We start from the raw sequence: 22,263 nt of genomic DNA, 5'->3' as shown, positions 1-22,263 counted from the left end.
ATAAATATGGCTTCAAATAGCCTCTTATTGCTGTAAGATCTGAACTGCCTGCACTGAGCCTTTAAAAGGGGCAACGATTACTGAGTCGCAGTACTGTTCCAATAAACGAAAGACATGTCTATCATGGCTGCAGCGGTAGCTGAAACCCAGTAAAGAACGAACCACAATTTAAAAATTTGAAAAAAAAAATAGCTACTAATAAAATTGTGATTTGTAGTTGATTCAGGAATGGTAGCTATTTTCTCGATTTGTCTTTATAGTAAAATATTATTTTGAACACGAATTCATAGGAATATCGAAAAATAGCCCTAAACCCCTGAAAAATGGCGTCTGATCGAAACAAAAATTACACTATTACAATCGCTATTGCCGAAAAACCATACACAAGAAAGTTACAGCCCTCTGTCTTGAACAACAAGGAAAATCAGTGTTTTCCATCAGTAGCCCTGATGTGTCCTCTTTTTTTCCTTTACTGCTAGCGAGGCACTGGAATATCATAGAGTTCTTTAAGTGCTCATTTGAAAGGAAGTTGCTATATCTAGTGTCTTTTGTAATTATAATATTTAACATCATACATAATATTTAAAATAAGATATATTTTTGACCAAAAACTGGTTCTTCATATACAGATGATGAATCGTATTACTATTATTATTAAGAGGGGTGGACCCACCATGAGTGGGTGGAGGCTCAGGCCTTCAAGGCCCATTGCCTCTATACCCCAAAAACTAAGCTATTTATGGTTGGGGGACCAATGATGGGCTCAGCCTCCTGACCCTTACCGTATATCTTGCCAGCCGTCAGACTTCTTCTTCCCTTACTATGTCCTCCAGCTCACCAATAACATCATGAAATATCTGAAGCCGGTGTCTAATCCTAGCTGGACATTCTTCTATCAGATGCCTTTTTGTTTCCACAGTGGCCATCTTGCATTTTTGGCATAATGGGAATTCACCCCCTCCCCCTATTTGGGAAAGATGTTTCCCAAAATTTCCATTCCTGTTGTGGTTTCTGTAACCATTCTCGTCTCGGACCTTTTCAGTCGTAGAAAATGTTTAGTCAGTGTGGGGTTTAACTTCGAGAGTAATTCCTTTGTTTCCTTACACCCCACCTTCATATGCCAACTTTGTTCCGCTCTCTCATGATGAATCATGATGATGATGAATCGTAGGTTGTAACCATAAATGACGTTATTGTAAAGTATATGGTGACGTCAATTGTAATGACGTCATGCACCAATATAAAATGCTGATAGGTCAAGTCGTCTTAATAGTTTAAAGTTGGTAATAAGTAAAAATACTTATAAACATAATGGTGTCAATAAAAGGAAAGATAGTTCGCTGAAAGATCTAAATTACTATAGGCACAATTCATCATGTTTTTTCCTCACCTCCTGAGGCTGAATTTTTTTTTCGAAAATAACTCATCATGTTTTTCCTGAATGTTAAAAAACAATTATCATTTTTATATTTTTTGTCTTCAAGTTCAAATATGTCAGTAGTCACCAATTATACCAATGTCAGTAGGGCACCAATTAGCATCTTACTGTTCTAAGACCCGAGACGCAAAGACCCGAATACATTTCAGGTAGGACCCAAAATATCTTTAGTTAACATGTAAGAGGAATAACGATTACTGAGAAGTAGCACCACTACAATAAATGGAAAACACGTATATAACGGCTCAGATACTTCTCTGAGAGACTTACAATACTGTAGGCCAAATTTATTAGTTTTCCCCTTGAAATAACTGCCCATCTCGAGGCCGATTTTTTTTTTGCAAAAGACGCGTCACATATTTACTGAATATTACAAACACACTTTTTTTGTCACATTTTGGTCTTTGAATTCAAATATGTGAACAAATATGGCATCAAATAGCATTTTACTCCAACAATGCCCAAAATACCTTCACTGAGATTTCTCTAAGAGACCTAAGACACTATAAGCCCAATTTATTGTACTTTTTCTCCATTTCCTGAGGCTGAAAACAGCCTCAGATGCAAAGACCAAAACACCATTAATACCCAAAATGCCTTTAGTGAACCTTTATGAGGAATATTAATTACTGAGTAGCAGGACTGATCTAATAAACGGAAAAGACGTTTATAAAATTGCAGATAGTACGAGGTCAGGTCTGAATATGCAAAAAAAAAAAAAAAAAAAAAAAAAAAAAAAACTTTCTTTATTAACAATGTCTAAAGGAAAGTAACATATTCTTGAGTTGATCCCTGTGACTAGAAGGCTATCACTTTTTTCAGAAAATTGCACAGAACAAACCTAAAAGACAACAGCAAAATCTGAAACAAAGATATATGAATACGACAAATAAATATTGCAGATAGTACGAGGTCAGGTCTGAATATGAACAAAAAAAAAAAAAAAAAAAAAAAAAAAAAAAAAAAAAAGAAGTCAGTAAGGAAAACCATAAAATCTTACACTTTCCAAATCCCAACACTGCCGTCTCCAGCTGTTGTCGAAAATATGGCACCACTTTGAGGCATAAGTTTCCCAGTCCAAACAGTAGACTTTCTCCAGGAACTTTCCCAGATGACACTTTCTTTACTAACAATGTCTAAAGGAAAGTAACATATTCTTGAGTTGATCCCTGTGACTAGAAGGCTATCACTTTTTTCAGAAAATTGCACAGAACAAACCTAAAAGACAACAGCAAAATCTGAAACAAAGATATATGAATACGACAAATAAATAAAACAGTATAATAAAAAAGTATAATTTCTGAAAAAACGTATATTTTCATTAAAAAAGTTCTATTAATAAGCCGAATTAAAAAGAAATGTTTTCTGGCGATCAAGTTCGGTAATTCAATTTTAATCTTATCCGTAAAAAAACAAAAATCAAAACGCTGGAAGCAAGCTAGAACCTAAGTCAAAGTACGTTTAGTTCTCATCTATTAAAACCTACCATATATCCCATATTAATAAATATTCCATTACCTAACAAAAAGAAAAAATATCTTAAATTCACCGCTAAAAGTTTCTTTTTTCTCATATCTACAATGTGAAATTCTAATTTAGCAAAGTTAAATTATGTCGCGAGACCCCTTTTTTCGAATCTAATATAAAAATAGTCCTTTTCCATTTACGGACTTTTTTCTTCAATATTGCACAATTTTTCTCAATTTTATTCCCCCAAAATAAAATTTTCCTCAAATTTAATACTTCCCCCTTCCGCTCGTATTTCTGTGTATGAAATGGTGCATTTTATTCTAGTGGAGTTGTTACCCTGATCCTCATTTCCTTTTATATGAATAAATCTAAAAACTTACACGCAAACACGAATAATAAGATTTATAAGAAGAAAAGATTAAGAAGAAATAAGACGAAAAGATAGATCGTAATGTGTGGAAAGATAGATGGTAATGTGTAAAAAGTTAGGTGGTAGTGTATGTCAATGGTAATGGTAATGTGTAAGATAGATGGTAATGTTTAAATAAAAATGGCCACAACTGGATAAACAGAAACAGTTATAGAACTAAATATCTTTGGAATGCTCTACTTTACAAAAAGTTTCGATAAAAAAAAGGCAGGGTTGTATCCAGGACTTCTTTTTTTCTCGGGGGGGGGGGGGGGACAAAATTTGTTTATATTCATTTTTGTTACGTTTCTACAAGTCAGACAAACAACTCGAACGGGGGGTCAAATCCCCTAACCCCCTGGATACTACCTTGAAAACAGGTCCCTTCATCTCTGTCCCACTTCCCAGGTTCATCACGGGCCTAAGGATAAAAATCACTCCGATGATCAAAAGAAGAAGAGAAAATACTAACACCAACAGTTATGTTGACTTCTTTGACAACCGCCATGTTTCTAAGATCAAAAATCTTAATATCCCCGTTGTCAAATCCAGCAGCCATTATTTTATCATTATAGCTTGTTTGTCCAAGAGTCACTGTGAAACAATCCACAGTTCCTATTGTAGGTCGAAATACAGCAACCGGTTGTTCTGCCTGTCTCACGTCCCATAACTTAACAAAACCTAAAAAGATGAATAAAAAACATAATAATTTCAAAAGTAGTAAACACAAAAAACTAATCATTTTCTTGGCAATATTAGATAAAGAAAAACTCAGTTTGTATATGGATGGATTTATTCAAAATCAGTTTAATCATTAAAACCAAATTCATCATTATGAGGCTCTATTTGTCAAACTTATAGCCTTGCAATTATTGTCTATGGTAAACTAGCTATCAATATTGGTTATCAAGAGATACCCTCATGTTTAACAGCTTTTAAAAGGATATAGTTTTCAGCAAGGGGCCATAGTTTGTCAACAAACTTAAACACTAGGAATAAAGGATAATACACTATTAGTCTTTTATAGATTTATTCATAGGGATAGATTTATTAAAAATCAATTTGATCAATACAACCAAGGTTCTATAGCCGAAATTATGGCCTTGAAATTATTGTCTATATTGAAATAGCTTTTAACAGGAGTCATCAGGAGACACCCTCTTGTTTAACAGGAGGCGCTAGGAACAAAGGGTAATACTCTGATAGTATCTGAAATTGTTACCTATACTAAACTAGCTTTTAACAGGAGATGGTTTTCAGCAAGCGGCCATAATTTTTCAGCAAGAATAGCGGCACCAGGAATAAAGGATAATACTCTGTTAAATTTTATAGATTTATTCACATGGATGGATTTATTCAAAATCAGTTTAATCATTAAAACCAAATTCATCATTCTAAGGCTCTATTATCGAAATTATGGCCTTGAAATTATTGTCTATGTTAAACTAGCTTTTAACAGGAGTCATTAGGAGACACCCTCTTGTTCAACAGGAGGCGCTAGGAACAAAGGGTAATACTCTGATAGTATCTGAAATTGTTACCTATACTAAACTAGCTTTTAACAGGAGATGGTTTTCAGCAAGCGGCCATAATTTTTCAGCAAGAATAGCGGCACCAGGAATAAAGGATAATACTCTGTTAAATTTTATAGATTTATTCACATGGATGGATTTATTCAAAATCAGTTTAATCATTAAAACCAAATTCATCATTCTAAGGCTCTATTATCGAAATTATGGCCTTGAAATTATTGTCTATGTTAAACTAGCTTTTAACAGGAGTCATTAGGAGACACCCTCTTGTTCAACAGGAGGCGCTAGGAACAAAGGGTAATACTCTGATAGTATATGAAATTGTTACCTATACTAAACTAGCTTTTAACAGGAGATGGTTTTCAGCAAGCGGCCATAATTTTTCAGCAAGAATAGCGGCACCAGGAATAAAGGATAATACTCTGTTAAATTTTATAGATTTATTCACATGGATGGATTTATTCAAAATCAGTTTAATCATTAAAACCAAATTCATCATTCTAAGGCTCTATTATCGAAATTATGGCCTTGAAATTATTGTCTATGTTAAACTAGCTTTTAACAGGAGTCATTAGGAGACACCCTCTTGTTTAACAGGAGGCGCTAGGAACAAAGGGTAATACTCTGATAGTATCTGAAATTGTTACCTATACTAAACTAGCTTTTAACAGGAGATGGTTTTCAGCAAGCGGCCATAATTTTTCAGCAAGAATAGCGGCACCAGGAATAAAGGATAATACTCTGTTAAATTTTATAGATTTATTCACATGGATGGATTTATTCAAAATCAGTTTAATCATTAAAACCAAATTCATCATTCTAAGGCTCTATTATCGAAATTATGGCCTTGAAATTATTGTCTATGTTAAACTAGCTTTTAACAGGAGTCATTAGGAGACACCCTCTTGTTCAACAGGAGGCGCTAGGAACAAAGGGTAATACTCTGATAGTATCTGAAATTGTTACCTATACTAAACTAGCTTTTAACAGGAGATGGTTTTCAGCAAGCGGCCATAATTTTTCAGCAAGAATAGCGGCACCAGGAATAAAGGATAATACTCTGTTAAATTTTATAGATTTATTCACATGGATGGATTTATTCAAAATCAGTTTAATCATTAAAACCACATTCATCATTTTAAGGCTCTATTATCGAAATTATGGCTTTGAAATTATTGTCTATGTTAAACTAGCTTTTAACAGGAGTCATTAGGAGACACCCTCTTGTTCAACAGGAGGCGCTAGGAACAAAGGGTAATACTCTGATAGTATCTGAAATTGTTACCTATACTAAACTAGCTTTTAACAGGAGATGGTTTTCAGCAAGCGGCCATAATTTTTCAGCAAGAATAGCGGCACCAGGAATAAAGGATAATACTCTGTTAAATTTTATAGATTTATTCACATGGATGGATTTATTCAAAATCAGTTTAATCATTAAAACCAAATTCATCATTCTAAGGCTCTATTATCGAAATTATGGCCTTGAAATTATTGTCTATGTTAAACTAGCTTTTAACAGGAGTCATTAGGAGACACCCTCTTGTTCAACAGGAGGCGCTAGGAACAAAGGGTAATACTCTGATAGTATCTGAAATTGTTACCTATACTAAACTAGCTTTTAACAGGAGATGGTTTTCAGCAAGCGGCCATAATTTTTCAGCAAGAATAGCGGCACCAGGAATAAAGGATAATACTCTGTTAAATTTTATAGATTTATTCACATGGATGGATTTATTCAAAATCAGTTTAATCATTAAAACCAAATTCATCATTCTAAGGCTCTATTATCGAAATTATGGCCTTGAAATTATTGTCTATGTTAAACTAGCTTTTAACAGGAGTCATTAGGAGACACCCTCTTGTTCAACAGGAGGCGCTAGGAACAAAGGGTAATACTCTGATAGTATCTGACATTGTTACCTATACTAAACTAGCTTTTAACAGGAGATGGTTTTCAGCAAGCTGCCATAATTTTTCAGCAAGAATAGCGGCACCAGGAATAAAGGATAATACTCTGTTAAATTTTATAGATTTATTCACATGGATGGATTTATTCAAAATCAGTTTAATCATTAAAACCAAATTCATCATTCTAAGGCTCTATTATCGAAATTATGGCCTTGAAATTATTGTCTATGTTAAACTAGCTTTTAACAGGAGTCATTAGGAGACACCCTCTTGTTCAACAGGAGGCGCTAGGAACAAAGGGTAATACTCTGATAGTATCTGAAATTGTTACCTATACTAAACTAGCTTTTAACAGGAGATGGTTTTCAGCAAGCGGCCATAATTTTTCAGCAAGAATAGCGGCACCAGGAATAAAGGATAATACTCTGTTAAATTTTATAGATTTATTCACATGGATGGATTTATTCAAAATCAGTTTAATCATTAAAACCAAATTCATCATTCTAAGGCTCTATTATCGAAATTATGGCCTTGAAATTATTGTCTATGTTAAACTAGCTTTTAACAGGAGTCATTAGGAGACACCCTCTTGTTCAACAGGAGGCGCTAGGAACAAAGGGTAATACTCTGATAGTATCTGAAATTGTTACCTATACTAAACTAGCTTTTAACAGGAGATGGTTTTCAGCAAGCGGCCATAATTTTTCAGCAAGAATAGCGGCACCAGGAATAAAGGATAATACTCTGTTAAATTTTATAGATTTATTCACATGGATGGATTTATTCAAAATCAGTTTAATCATTAAAACCAAATTCATCATTCTAAGGCTCTATTATCGAAATTATGGCCTTGAAATTATTGTCTATGTTAAACTAGCTTTTAACAGGAGTCATTAGGAGACACCCTCTTGTTCAACAGGAGGCGCTAGGAACAAAGGGTAATACTCTGATAGTATCTGAAATTGTTACCTATACTAAACTAGCTTTTAACAGGAGATGGTTTTCAGCAAGCGGCCATAATTTTTCAGCAAGAATAGCGGCACCAGGAATAAAGGATAATACTCTGTTAAATTTTATAGATTTATTCACATGGATGGATTTATTCAAAATCAGTTTAATCATTAAAACCACATTCATCATTTTAAGGCTCTATTATCGAAATTATGGCTTTGAAATTATTGTCTATGTTAAACTAGCTTTTAACAGGAGTCATTAGGAGACACCCTCTTGTTCAACAGGAGGCGCTAGGAACAAAGGGTAATACTCTGATAGTATCTGAAATTGTTACCTATACTAAACTAGCTTTTAACAGGAGATGGTTTTCAGCAAGCGGCCATAATTTTTCAGCAAGAATAGCGGCACCAGGAATAAAGGATAATACTCTGTTAAATTTTATAGATTTATTCACATGGATGGATTTATTCAAAATCAGTTTAATCATTAAAACCAAATTCATCATTCTAAGGCTCTATTATCGAAATTATGGCATTGAAATTATTGTCTATGTTAAACTAGCTTTTAACAGGAGTCATTAGGAGACACCCTCTTGTTCAACAGGAGGCGCTAGGAACAAAGGGTAATACTCTGATAGTATCTGAAATTGTTACCTATACTAAACTAGCTTTTAACAGGAGATGGTTTTCAGCAAGCGGCCATAATTTTTCAGCAAGAATAGCGGCACCAGGAATAAAGGATAATACTCTGTTAAATTTTATAGATTTATTCACATGGATGGATTTATTCAAAATCAGTTTAATCATTAAAACCACATTCATCATTTTAAGGCTCTATTATCGAAATTATGGCTTTGAAATTATTGTCTATGTTAAACTAGCTTTTAACAGGAGGCGCTAGGAACAAAGGGTAATACTCGGATAGTCTCTGAAATTGTTACCTATACTAAAATAGCTTTTAACAGGAGGTTATTTTCAGCAAGATTAGCAGGACCAGGAATAAATGATAAGACTCCGCTAGTCCACATGGATGGATTTATTCAAAATCAATTTAATCAATGAAACCAAATACATCATTCTAAGGCTCTATGACCGAAATTATTAGCTATGCTAAACTAACTTATGATAGGGGTGATTTTTCAATTCAGTTAAGTAATTTAACTCGAAAAGCTGGTCAATGTCCTTCAATTACAATAATAAATACAATGGCACAAATAGAGCCATTTTGTGCCATTTTTTCATTTTAAGCAAATTTTGCTCCACTCGTGATTTTTATTAGCAGCAAGAACAGTTCCATCTTCCAATTAATAATATGTTGAACATTAAATGTCAAAGTTGGAAATTTAACTTTCGTAAGCAATGCGACTGAGAATATCTTTACATTGCATCAGATTAGCGACGTTTCTTGACTACTAAGGTACTTATGTCGGCCCTGCTACAGCTACAGCTGTAGCTACAGCTAGGTTTTTGACCTCTGGGTTCCATAAAACCAAGCTGAGATCAAACCCACTGCGCCACCAAATGACAACTGAAAATATCTTATATTAAACTAAGCTGTTTTAAAATTAGGAGGCTAATTAAGCAGTAATATTGCATAAAAAATCGTTTGTTAGAGAGTGCAAATAATAGCTTTGTTAAAAAAAAAAGCTTTTTTATTTGTTCAAACATTCAGAGCTAAGCAAGCTGCTCGGTGCCACAAAATTACGAAGCAATTATAATAAGAAAGCAAAATAATAAAACAAAAGGAATGAAAAAATAATAGCACAAAAGGAAAAAATAATAATATTGAAAGAATAATATAATAAAAATAATAAAACGAAAGAATAATAAGAAAATATAACAATATTAAAAGTATAATACTAATGTAAAAATTGTAATAATAATAGAAAACAAACAGGCAGCGTTTCTTTACATAAACTGTATTACATATTGGAATCGTTGAATAATTTAAAAATTTACTCGATTATCGATTCCGATCTTTTTAAAAGCATTGAATATCACGATTTCGATTCCTAATTGCAATTCATCGTTCTACAAGTAGTTTTATAATTAGCCACAGGGGATGGGAGAAAAGTTATTGCCTTATTGAACAAAAAAAAAAAAAAACTGTCCCAGCACATTACTCTCTACCTTCCAGTGCAATTACTTCTTCATTGCGTCAATGAAAAGCCCATGAGAGCCAAATACATCAATTTATACAGTAGCTACCGGGCATAGATAAACAGAAGTGTCATTAATACTAGTTTGCTTCATGGCAAAAATGTTTCACGTCTCAATTAAATTTTTAATACGAACTGCAAAACCTAATATTTTTTTTACTATTTTTTTCTCATTTTGTTATATTAAAAAAATAGCTCTTAGTCTTGACAAAGTAAATTTTCCACCTTTCCTTGTAATTATCGGTTTGATTTGCTTCATCACGTTTTTAGTGTTCAGAAATCATGGGTTGTTTCTTCTAAATTACGCAGTTTTTTTACAGTTTTGATTTAGCCATATATTTCAAATGACCTGGTGCATCGGTTGGTAAGGTCCGTGAAGTTCCTAGATGGCTTCATTTTGTTTTACTCCTATCCAAACAGAAATATTTTTCATTTATCTATGGCTACTGCAAATTTTAATCTTTCAAGCAAAAGTTTTCATTTTATGTAAAATATTAATGGTGATTGATGTTGTATAAAGAGTTTATTAACGCTGAGATACACAAGCTCAAAACGGGGAGGCTAAAAAATTTCCCTGTAACCTGTCACGTCATCCGGGCCGATGCACCAAAAAGGGTCTACTAGAACTCTAGGTGGTGCAGTTGCTTATGAAGAAGAAGAAAAATATCCCTATCTTATAATAATAATCCTAAAACTCCTTATTAGTAGTTCTCATGGTAACCATGCTACTGGGTAGAATCCAGTCAATAAACATTCAGAGCAACAAAATCTATCAGCTTCTAAAATTAAACAACATATTTAGTTTAATTAATTTGACTAAATCCTTATTAACTCAAATTTAGTGCATAGCAAAGTATATTAACTTAAATTAAGGAAATTGGAACTTCTTTGGAGGGGGTAAAGAGGGAAGCTTTGAATAGATTGGGATGGAGGAGGAGCGTGCGTTGGTTTGGTGATGCAGTGAATTGTTAGAATCACAAAATCACAAAATTCAGTAATAAGTATACTCAGCCATACTTGTGAAGTATGTAAAAGGACTTGTAAGGGGAAGATTAAGAGACTGGAAAAAAAAAAATACTATCCAGATTTTACTACATTTGCACTCGTTTTACAAGAATGTTCTAGGGGCTGAAAATAGAATCCTTCGAGCGTATTCAGTTGGCAGCCCAGCCTACCTCCCCACAAGAATCAATACTTTATTTCTAAATAGTTTCTACAAACTTTCAGAAAGATTGGCCGAAAAGGGTTCAAGTCTGTATTTATTTTGAATGGTGCCAATAATCAAGACCGTCAATATGTAGACCTCGCCTTAAATTATACCATTTCAGTAGAAAAATTCTGATTTTAATCCATTTTCAGAAAGCTTTCATTTTTGAAATATATTTTACGATTTCCTAACGTTTATCTGTGATTGTCTGAATATGGCACTCTTATTTATCAGAGAGGATGGGATAAGGAAAGGACGGAGGGAAAACATCTTGGGATTGAGAGAGCGATGGAGTAATTCTGCTTGTTTTGAAGTTTTTCTCGCCCTTTATCCCCTTTGAGAAGTTTTTTTTTTGTCAAGCATTTACAAAAGGAGCGATTTCCATCATTCTAACTTTGCGAAAGTACAATTTGAATCTTTCTAATCGCATATACGAGGAGCGGTAGAGAGGTAGAGATACTGATTTTTTCTTCTTCTTGACAAAGTTTTTATAAAACCCAAACATCAATGTTATCTACTTCAAAGTAATTCCCTTTGGTAGCTCCACATCGATGGAAAGTTGTTCCCACTCTTCGTAGCAGCACTAACATTCTTCAACCGTTATGGTCTTCATCATGTACAGCCTTTTGGATGGTGTCTAAATTCCCATAATGACAGCCTATCATTTTGGTCACTTCAAAAGCCTACTAGAATGTTAATTTCCGTTTGATTGCGTTTCCTCCTGATATTATAGGACAATTGATTCAATACGATCACTCCTGGGGCAAACAAACAAAACAAATAAACAAGCATCTGAGATATTTCTTATGTCAAAAAATACAAAATTCCACATTTAGAGCTTGAAACCTCTATTATTTTTTAATTCTCTGATATACTGAGAATTTTTTTGGTTCTCTGATATACTGAATCTAAAAGTGTTATTTTCAAGTAGATTCCTTGACTTTTTTTTTTTTTTGGGGGGGGGGGTCCCCTTTTTCAAAGGGGGAAGCCATATTTTCAGGCTAGTAGCTTTTGATGGATCACACTAAACTTAAAGAATCTTGTATATTCGGAATCGGCGTGAAAAGCCAATTCTTTTGATGTATCTACTGATACAAAAAATTATTTTTTTTATAGTTTCGGTTACTATTGAGATTTTCCATAACGCCGAAAAGACGGTAAAATTTCACTTCAATTTCGTCGGCAAGTTTTCAGTCCAAGCTGATGGAGCCACAGGGAACTCCCAAAGCACCCAAAGTGCTGAAATTATAATTCTTCTGCGCTGATTTTTAGCATTTTCAGAGCAGGTATGCTAGCAGATTTTAAGAGACTGCCTATTCCTGAACTGTAAAAAAGAAAATTCTGCTCCGTTGAGTCGAAAAAAAACTCGCACTTTCTGATGATGTAAGATCATTAAAATTGAGCATCTCTATCTCTATCCAAAATGGCGAAAATTAAATAATTTTGCTAAGATTTCCAATAAATTAGGTATCAGATTTTAGCTTCCAGCCGTTTATTCGGATGTCTTATCCAATTTCTACAAGTTACGGCAAGAACCCCGATCAATTCTAAATAGTTAGCCCACATAAACTAAAAAAGTTTATAATGGACGATATAGAGCGATTCTTTATGCTACTGTACGACTTTAAGCCTGTCCCAAGCCCGCCCGTGTTCCAGACGGAGTGGAACAGACAATTTATTTTCAACTGCAACATGAGCCGTTTGAAAGACCTTTTCCCAAGTAACTAAGCTCTTAACCACAAATAAGACGTCTCAACTTGTTTCAAAATCGGCAGTTCGTACACAACACTGCAACTACTCAGAAACTTCTTCATCTTCGCTAAATGAAGTTCTATTATGCTTGAAAATAACGGCATTGCCGATATACTTTGCTTGGATAGCCTCAGCCTTTACTGGATAAACTGGATCAGTGGGCATTGGCTTATTTTTAACGTTTTTCATATTTGATTGGTCAAGCGGTCTTCTGTTACAAGGTCGAAGGTCCTCTTCTTTTCATAATTTAAAAGCCTCATAACGTTATAAAGGGTACTCAAGGGTCCTGAGTCTCTAATGAGAATCTTTCTGCAGGTCCTAACCACTACTCAAATTAAACTACAGTCAGGCCGGCCATCTACAATAAGACCTGACTAGTACAAGATTTGACAAGTGCTAATTTGAAGCAATCAACATTTTTCAGCCAATCAGAAAATTCTAGGAAAAATTTGATTGGCTTAAATAAACCCTGGCATTAGTAGAATCTCTTTATGACTACAGAAATTCTCATGAGTTATAGAGTATTACTACTACTGACAGCTCACCACAGCACAGAGCCAGCTGAATGGTAAGCCGTGTCATGTTGGAACAGAACCTATAAATATTATTCTGACCATTTCAGAAATTAGAATCTAGTAAATGGTAAGTCGTGAAAGCCACCAGTGGTAAATAGAAATGGTAAGTGGAAACCCACCTGGGCGGTAAGTCATGTCATAAAAAAATAGAGGCTCAATAGAGCCTATAAAATATTATTCAGACCATTCCAGATCTTGGAATTTAGCCGAGTGGTAAGTCGTATCATACTAAAATTGAGGTGTTAAGTCAAGAAAGCCACACGTGGTAAGTAGAAAAGGTAAATAAAATCCGCCTGAGTGTCAAGCCGTGTCATAATAGATGGTTTTGGAAATGTAAAGAAAGCTCCCGGCAAATTGTAAATTTTGAACCTGCGACCTTTGCATCCAGCATCGTCTATAAAATCAAGCGTATTTACACACTGAACCCCCCCCCCACCTAAATCATTCAAGCTAGAAAGTTATAAATTTTGTTCAAACTGGAAACTATTCCGATATTATAGTGGGCTAAAATTTTTTTATTTTTTTCGGTGGCGTCAATTAACAAAAATTTAGGGTGTAAATGTATTTTTCAAAATCTAGGAGGGAGGGCAAATTTGTGTTTTTTTTTCAGTGGAAATACCAAAAAAGACACTTTCACTAAACATAACCCTCAAAAGGCTATTTGCCAAAATACAGAAGAGAGAAAAAAAATCTAGGGAGGCATAAGCCCCCATTCCCAGTTGAAGCCACTTCTTTCAGTGCCTTAGCTTCACGGCTTTGGGGCATTAGAGACCAAATTTTCAGAAGGTAACATCACCAGCTATGCAAGGAGTTAGAGCTAAACTTAGAGATGGCCAATAAAACAATAATTTAGACCTACTAAAATATAAACGGAAAAGCAATGCACTGGATATTTGTTTGAATATACGGATCAAAAGCCCAAATAGATTCAAACTCCCGATTAGAGTTAGAGCAGTCAGAGATGGCTAGTAAAACAATAATTTAGAACTGCTAAAATATAAACGGAAATGCAATGCACTGGATATTTGTTTGAATATACGGATCAAAAGCCCATATAGATTCAAACTCCCGATTCGAGTTAGAGCTAAAGTCAGAGATGGCCAGTAAAACAATAATTTAGAACTTCTAAAATAGAAACGGAAATGCAAAGCACTGGATATTTATTTGAATATACAAATTTCGTAAGAATACTAGTTTTGGTAAGAAATGTTAGGAGATTTGGCAGAAATTATTAGCAGAAAACTTACCATCTCGACCACCTGTAGCAATTTCTGGAGATGTGGTTTCGCTACCCTTGCCACAAATGCTGTTCACTGTGCCGACGTGAGCATGTTTAACTTTGTAAATTGGTTCATCCAGATTATCCACGTCCCTTAAAGAAAATTTATAAATATAACACAAATTCTTGATAACATGACTCTGTTTCGTTTTTTTTTATAATAAAAGGGAGCAAAAAATACAAGTAAATTTACCATGAAATCTCAGCGCAATTGGAAAAAAATTGCCCTATGAGGTCCACGTAACGTAGATGTCGATTTTCGGATGCTCTGCCGGGAGTGCTAAGCGTACTTGGGGGCAAACAAACCAACACTTTCTATGTTTCGCCTAGATTTCTCTAATTACCCGTTTGGAGGTGGGTGAGCTTTAGGTTTGTCTTACTGACACAACTATAACTCTATCAGGGTTGCAGCAGTAGCGGCAACCAAGTAAGATAATTTAAAAATAATAACTGGTCCTCCATTTGAAGAGTCATAGTTTTGATTCAACTTACTCAGTGTAGGAGATAAGAGATAAGATTTTTATTTCAAAAAAATCTCTATCACAAGCCCACAAAGGGCCGAATTCGGACTTCGGAGTTGACAATATTAATGGTTGCACTAAACTGGCAAAAATGAAAAAACCAACAACAAAAAAGAAAAATCATAATGAACAACCATTTAAAAGTCAATAATTACACTGTAAAAACTCAATTAAAAAAGTTAAAAACATAAAAACCTGTCAAACTAAACTTACACAAATACAAATCAGAAAAAGAATTAAAAAGGATATAAAAAGGGGGGGGGGCAATATAAGCAACTAAACACGAAAAAAAACGAGACATAAGAACATATAATTTAAAGGGGACAATAAAAAGTGTCAATAACGAAGTCCAGAAAAGAGTTAAAAAGATAAAAAATGGTCAAGAAAGAGGGGGGGGGGCAAAAATAATAAGCAACAAAATAAAAGAGAACGAAATATAAAATATATAAGAATTACAGTGGGAACTAAAAAAAAAAGGAGAAGGGACAAAAAAACGAGTGCAAGAACCTGGGCGGCACCATCAGCTAATCAAAAAAAAAAAAAAAAAAAAAAAAAAAAAAAAAAAGAAACTAGTGGGACATTTTATTCATTTTTTCTGTAATAAAGCAGACAAAAGTTCTTTCTGTGAGGGTTTGACCATCCCTAAGATTTGCTGGCAAATGCTCCTTAAAAGGATCCAATGGGGAAGATGGAGTTTCATTTATCAGCATACATAAAACTAGGTAATCAGAAGATTAATGAGCAGATATCGCTACTGAATGTTGGAAGATACGTTCAAAATGTGAAAAATTACGAACAAGCAATTATTAGAATTATTTCAAGTAATTCAAACTATTTCGAGATAAAATAAAAAAACAACTGCATTTTTTTCAACTGAAAATAAGAACCAACATTGGAATTTAAAACGAACAAATATTATGCAGTATATGAGTACCTGGCTCTTCACCCTAAAGTACTTTAGAACTTTAAAAAAACTTCTTATTCTAACTAAACAGCCTTTGTGTTTCAGGAGTCGTTCTTAAAGAATTGGGAAAACAAGACAAACTTTAGCGTAAAGATTTTGAGATATAACGGAAATTTTTTTAGATAAGCGTTATTTCTTTGTAAGAACTAGTGTTTTTGAAAGCAACACTTTATGGGAAAAGTCTTAACACTGGGAAAAGTTTCCTGAAAATATGTTCATTGCTGAATCCGAAAGCAACAAGCTAGCAATTGAACCAATGCCCTGTCCTTGTCATAAACAGATTTCCAAATCATAGGCAGCGCAATAGCACTGCATGAGTAAAGAACGATGTTGGCACAATATGTTGTTTATTTTTTTTCCAGACCACGGCACTTCGTATCGAAGGAGTTGTCGTAGAAACGTGAAAAAGGGCTCATTCGATTGGAAATTGGAATGGCTAGTGCCCTTTTTAATAGTCAAAAGTGATCGGAAGGCAACTAGTAGCCCTTCCATACCCACAATTTTTCCCAACCCACCCAAGCCACATTTTGCCACATCTACTTTGTTCAGCGTAGTGATTTACTAGATGAAAAATATGTTTTTGAGGAGGACACTCCCCCCAGAGCCCTCAGGACAAGGGTTGTTAAGTTATGCCCTGGGGGCATATAAGGTTTTTACTAAAGCTTTGTCGTAGAAACTTCAAAAAGGGCTCATTCGATTGGAAATTCAAAGGGTTAGTGCCCTTTTTCATAGTCGAAAGTGATTGGAGTGTAACTAACACCCCTCTCACGCCCACCTTTCCCCAAACACTTCCAATCCAAATTTTGAGATGGCCATTTTATTCAACGTAGTTGAAAGTTCTGAAAACTAGGTCTTTGAGGATGAAAACCCCCCTACAGCCCTCAGGGCAAGGGTTATAAGTTATGCCCTGGTTGCATATAAGGTTTTTATAGAAAGCGTTGTCGTAGAAACTTCAAAAAAGGGCTCATTCGATTGGAAATTGAAATGGCTAGAGCCCTTTTTAATAGTCGAAAGTGATTAGAAGGCAACTAACACCCCTTCCACGCCCACCATTTCCCCAAGCACATCCAATCAAAATTTTGGGATAGCCATTTTGTTCCATGCAGTTTAAAGTTCTGGAAAATATATCTTTGAGGAGGACACTCCCCCCTCCAGTCTTCAGAGCAAGGGTTATAAGTTATGCCCTGGGGTCATATTAGGTTTTTATTGAAAGCTTTGTCGTAGAAACTTGAAAAAGGGCTCATACGATTGGAAATTCAAAGGGCTAGTGCCCTTTTTAATAGCCAAAAGTGATTGGAGGGCAACTAACCTCCCTCTCATGTCCACCTTTTCCCAAAAAGATCCAATCAACATTTTTAGATAGTCATTTTTTGGGAATAAGATAGTCAAAGTTTTGGAAATAAGGTCTTTAAGGATGCCACCCCCCCCACAGCCCTCATGGCAAGAGTTGTAAGTTATGCCCTGGGGGCATATAAGGTTTTCATAGAAAGTGTTGTTGTAGAAACTTCAAAAAAAGCTCATTCGATTGGAAATTGTATAGGCTATTGTCTTTTTTGATAATTGAAAATGATTGGAGGGCAACTAGCCCCCCGCTCACGCCCACCATTTTCCCAAATATACAATAAAATTTTGAGAGAGCCACTTTTTTCAACGTAACTGAAAGGTCCGGAAGTTAGCTCTTTGAGGATGACAAACCCCCCAAACCCCTCAGGGCAAGGGTTGTAAGTTATGCCCTGGGGGCATATAAGTTGTTTTTTTTCACAGAATGTTTTCGTAGAAACTTCAAAAAGGGCTCATTCGATTGGAAATTGAAAGGGGTAGTTAACTTTTTAATAGTCGAAAGTGATTGGAGGGCAACTAACCCCCCTGTCACGCCCACCATTTTTCCAAGTACATCCAATAAAAATTTTGAGATATACATTTTGTTCAACGTAGTTGAAAGGTCCAGAATGTATCTCTTTGAGGATGAAACTCCCCCCACAGTCCTCAGGGCAAGGGTTGTAAGTTATGCCCTGGGGGCATATAAGGTTTTTTTTTTACAGAAAGCGTTGTCGTAAATTTTCAAGAAGGACTCATTCGATTAGAAATTGAAAGGGCAACTAACCCCCCTCTCACGCCCACCATTTCCCCAAACACATGCAATCAAAAGTTTGAGATATTCATTTTGTTCAACGTACACAGCCTTCAAGGCAATGGTTGTAAGTTATGCCCTGGGGGCATATAAGGTTTCTTATAGAAAATGTTGTCGTAGAAACTTCAAAAAAGGCTCATTCAATTGGAAATTGAAAGGGCTAATGAACTTTTTAATAGGCTAGTCGAAACTGATTGGAGAGCAACTAACTACCCTCTCACGCCCACCATTTCCCCAAACACATCCAATCAAAATTTTGAGATAGCCATTTTTTCCAACGTAGTTGAAAGTTCTGGATATTATATCTTTGAAGATGATACTCCCCCCCTAAGGGCAAGGGTTGTAAGTTATGCCCTGGAGGCATATAAGGTTTTTTTTTATAGAAAGCGTTGTCATAGAAACTTCGGAACTTCGAAGGGCTAGAATCCTTTTTAATAGTCAAAAGTGATTGGAGAAAAACTAACACCCGTCCCACGCCCACCATTTCCCCAAAAACATCCAGTAAATACTTTGAGATAGCCATTTTGTTCAACGTAGTTGAAAAGTCTGAAAATTATGTCTTTGAGGATGACACTCCTCCCACAGCCCTCAGCGCACGGGTTGTAAGTTATGCCCTGGTGGCACATAAGGTTTTATAGAAGGCGTCGTAGAAGAAACTTCAAAAAGGGCTCATTCGATTGGAAATTGAAAGGGCTACTGCCCTGTTTAATAGTAGAAAGTGATTGGAGGGCAACTAATGCCCCTCTCACGCCCACCATTTCTCCAAAAACATCCAATCAAAATTTGAAATAGAAATTTTGGTCAACGTAATTTAAAGTTTTGGAAATTAGGTCTTTGCCAGCGTTGTCGTAGAAACTTCAAAAAGGATTCATTCAATTAGGAATTGCGAGGGCTAGTGCCCTTATTAATACTCAAAAGCGATCGGAGGGCGACCCCCCTCCCATGCCCATCATTTCCCCAAACACTTCGGATAAACATTTTGATATAGCCATTTTGTTCAACGTAGTTGAAGGGTACGGAAATTATGTGTTTTAGAGTATAACAATCCCCCACAGCCCTCAGGGCCAAGGTTGTAAGTTATGCCCAGGGGGCATATAGTATCTTTTAAAAAGTGTTGTAGTAAAAACTTCAACAAGGGCTCTTTCGATTGGAATTGAGAGGACTATTGCCCTTTTTAATAGTCGAAAGTAATCAGAGAGAGAATTGCCCCACCCACGCCCATCATTTCCCCAAACATTTATGATCAACATTTAGATATGAATTTTTTGTTCCATGTAGTTGAATGGTCTTGGTATTAGTTCTTTGAGGATAATAACCCTCCCCCCATATGTGTAATGACAATGGCCCTAACTAATGCTCTTGGGTAATATAACGTTTTTATAGAGATTATTGTTATAAAAGCTTAAAAAAAGGCTTATTCAATTGGAAATTGAAAGGACTAGTGCCTTTTAACTAGTCAAAAATGATCAGAGGACAAATGTCCCCCTCCACGCCTATCATTTCTCCAAACGTTTCCGATCAAAATTTTGATATAGCTTTTTTGTTAAGCCTATCAGAAAGGTCTGAAAATTATGTCTTTGAGGATAACAAATCCCCCCAGCCATCAGGGCAAGGGTTGTAAGTTATGCCCTGAGGACATATAGGGTTTTAATAGAAAGCGTGGTCATATAAACTTCAAAGGGTGCTCATTTGATTGGTAATCAGACGCTCTATTGCTCTTTTTAAGAGCAAAAGTGATCAGAGGGCAGCTATCCTCTCCCCCCTACACATACGTCGTAGTGTCCAGAAATGCGTCTAATAGAAGTTTTGAGACAGCCATTCTAATTGAAAATCTTCTAAATATCATATAACAAGACTTTTGGGGTCGAAACAAACCCCAGAGATTAGGAGAAAGGGTTGTAAGTTATTCCCAGGGGCTGTTTAAAGTTTTTATGGAAAGGATGGTTGTTTAACTTCAGAAGAGGCCCAGTCTTTCTCCCTGAAAAAAACTATGTCAATATAAAAGGAACAGAAAATAATCAAATAAACTTTTTGCACAAAACAAGTTTTTCAAAAAAAATGTAAAGAACTCTGTTAAACCAAAAATGAACAAAAATAGAATTCAATAATTTCTACCAAGCATAAAATTACCACAAATCAGTATAAATAAATAAATGAAACCCAAAACAAACAGAAATTAAAATAATTCAAACTCAAAACGAGCAGAAATTAATCTGCGTAGGGTTCTAAATCCTATGCTTTTCAAAAGCCAGAATGTTATTTGTACTTTACTGAAAAAAATTATTTTAAATGTTTTCCCTTTTATAATTTTAAGAAATCAAAAATTAATTAAGATTTTAAGGAATATATATCAGTATATGTATATTAAACTGACAATGCACATTTTTTTCGGTAAATTCATTTGAATTTTTTTCAGTAAAGTAAAGCCATCGTTATTTACCGATGTCTATGGCAGGATTTGGTACATGTCAAAGGAATCAATGTTCAGGTTAGTTGCATGAACTTATGCGAGTGCGTGGTTTTACGCAAGATGACACACGTATTTTTTGTTGTTCCGAACAAGTTCACTTTAAGGCTGTAAAAGTTTGTAGTGAACTTTTAAAAGAAGTATATTCAAAGCTTGGTTTTACAGAAATGGCTTTAAGATTTTCGGATCGTCAAAAAAATAGAGTAGGAAATGGAAAAGTATGGGAAAGAGATGCCGTTGCCTGATGCCGTTGAAAAATTAGGATTGAACTATGCACATAATCCTCGAGAAGAACTTCAACTTAGCATAAAATCTGGCAACTTTTTATACAGGGACAGACGGGAATAACCATTACCCCGTCTAAGTACATAGGGCAATTCTAGGGACATTTGAGAGTTTAATTGGAATTGTAGTTGAAAATTTCCACTATGGCTCGCTCCCACAGAATTTGTCATTCTTACAGTTATCATCAAGGCCGATATGTATGCTACAGAACATAGTATCTTAAAAAAAAGGTATTAGAATTCACACCCTCTTAACGAATGAAGCAATGCAACACAAGACAACCTTGCATAGTTCATAAAAGTGCCAATATTATGGGATATAGGTCAAAAAGAAGAGATAAATAAAACAGTATCAGTCAGGATATTGAGAGACAAAAATACAATGAATGTTCTTTAAAAAAAAAGGAACCGCATTACTTTTACAAAACTTCAACCACGGTTGCTCCATTGAATTCAGCATTGGGGAAGTTCTGCCACCCCTCTCACAACAAAAAGTTTGGAGTCACTTCATATTCAAACTCCCTTTGTGCTTATCAAGTTCGATAGTTTAATTAATCGACCGCAGGGGAAAATGGTTGTAAGCTATGATTATGACCTCATTCTTGATCTTCTATACAAGGATGTAGTTTTTTGTCAAAAAATCTGATTTTATTTTAAATACTGTGTCTTTTAATGACAAAGACGCTCTAGACGCTAAAGACGCTCTCATATAGCAATTTCCTTTAAAATGAGCTCTTAAACAGCTCATTGATGTTCCAGTGCTTCGCTAGCAGAGAAGAAGGAGAAGAACGGAAAAAGGAGGACACATCAGCACTTTCCATGCAAAAAACAATGATTTTCCTTGTTGTTCTAGCCAGGAGACCGTAGGTTTCCTTAATAGGGTTTTCGGCCATGACGATTCCAATTGTGTATGGTGTATTTTTTGTTTACGTCCAATTTGGTTTTAAAATGATTAATTTTGGGCTACTATTGGCCAAGGTTCGCCCTTTTCTATATTGCAGCTGGCGCTGCAACCAAGATACTGTTTAAGAAGCTAAAAAAAGGAAGAATATTTTGATTATAGTTTAAGTAAAAAAAGCATGTTAGGTAAATTTTCACAATAAATATCCTGGGCTAGGCTTCATTGAGGTTTCGGTCCCAGAGCTCCCCCATGCCACTTCGTCATGTCTACTCATAAGATCCTGATATAAGGACTTTGCCATACTGTCAAA

At 35.1% G+C, this 22,263-nt stretch overlaps 1 protein-coding gene across 3 annotated transcripts in view; it reads right to left on the bottom strand.

The window, feature by feature from the left end:
* The window catches only part of Wdr92 (dynein axonemal assembly factor 10), a 51,846-nt gene that overhangs the window by 6,508 nt on the left and 23,075 nt on the right, over window positions 1–22,263 (bottom strand). For all 3 annotated transcript variants that reach the window (XM_089091703.1, XM_089091701.1, XM_089091702.1), the window contains exons 3-5: window positions 14,654–14,778; window positions 3,790–3,998; window positions 2,439–2,656 (exon numbers count right to left, since the gene is read on the bottom strand). In XM_089091703.1, coding sequence (XP_088947829.1) covers window positions 2,439–2,656; window positions 3,790–3,998; window positions 14,654–14,778 — 552 coding nt within the window. The remainder of the gene's footprint in view (window positions 1–2,438; window positions 2,657–3,789; window positions 3,999–14,653; window positions 14,779–22,263) is intronic.

This window comes from Artemia sp. Qi Xiang Cuo, chromosome 7, assembly GCF_049724085.1.
Source record: "Artemia sp. Qi Xiang Cuo chromosome 7, ASM4972408v1, whole genome shotgun sequence".
Taxonomy (NCBI): Eukaryota; Metazoa; Arthropoda; class Branchiopoda; order Anostraca; family Artemiidae; genus Artemia; species Artemia sp. Qi Xiang Cuo.
The sequence above is the reverse complement of the archived record's forward strand: the minus strand, read 5'-3'. Positions and strand labels throughout refer to the sequence as shown.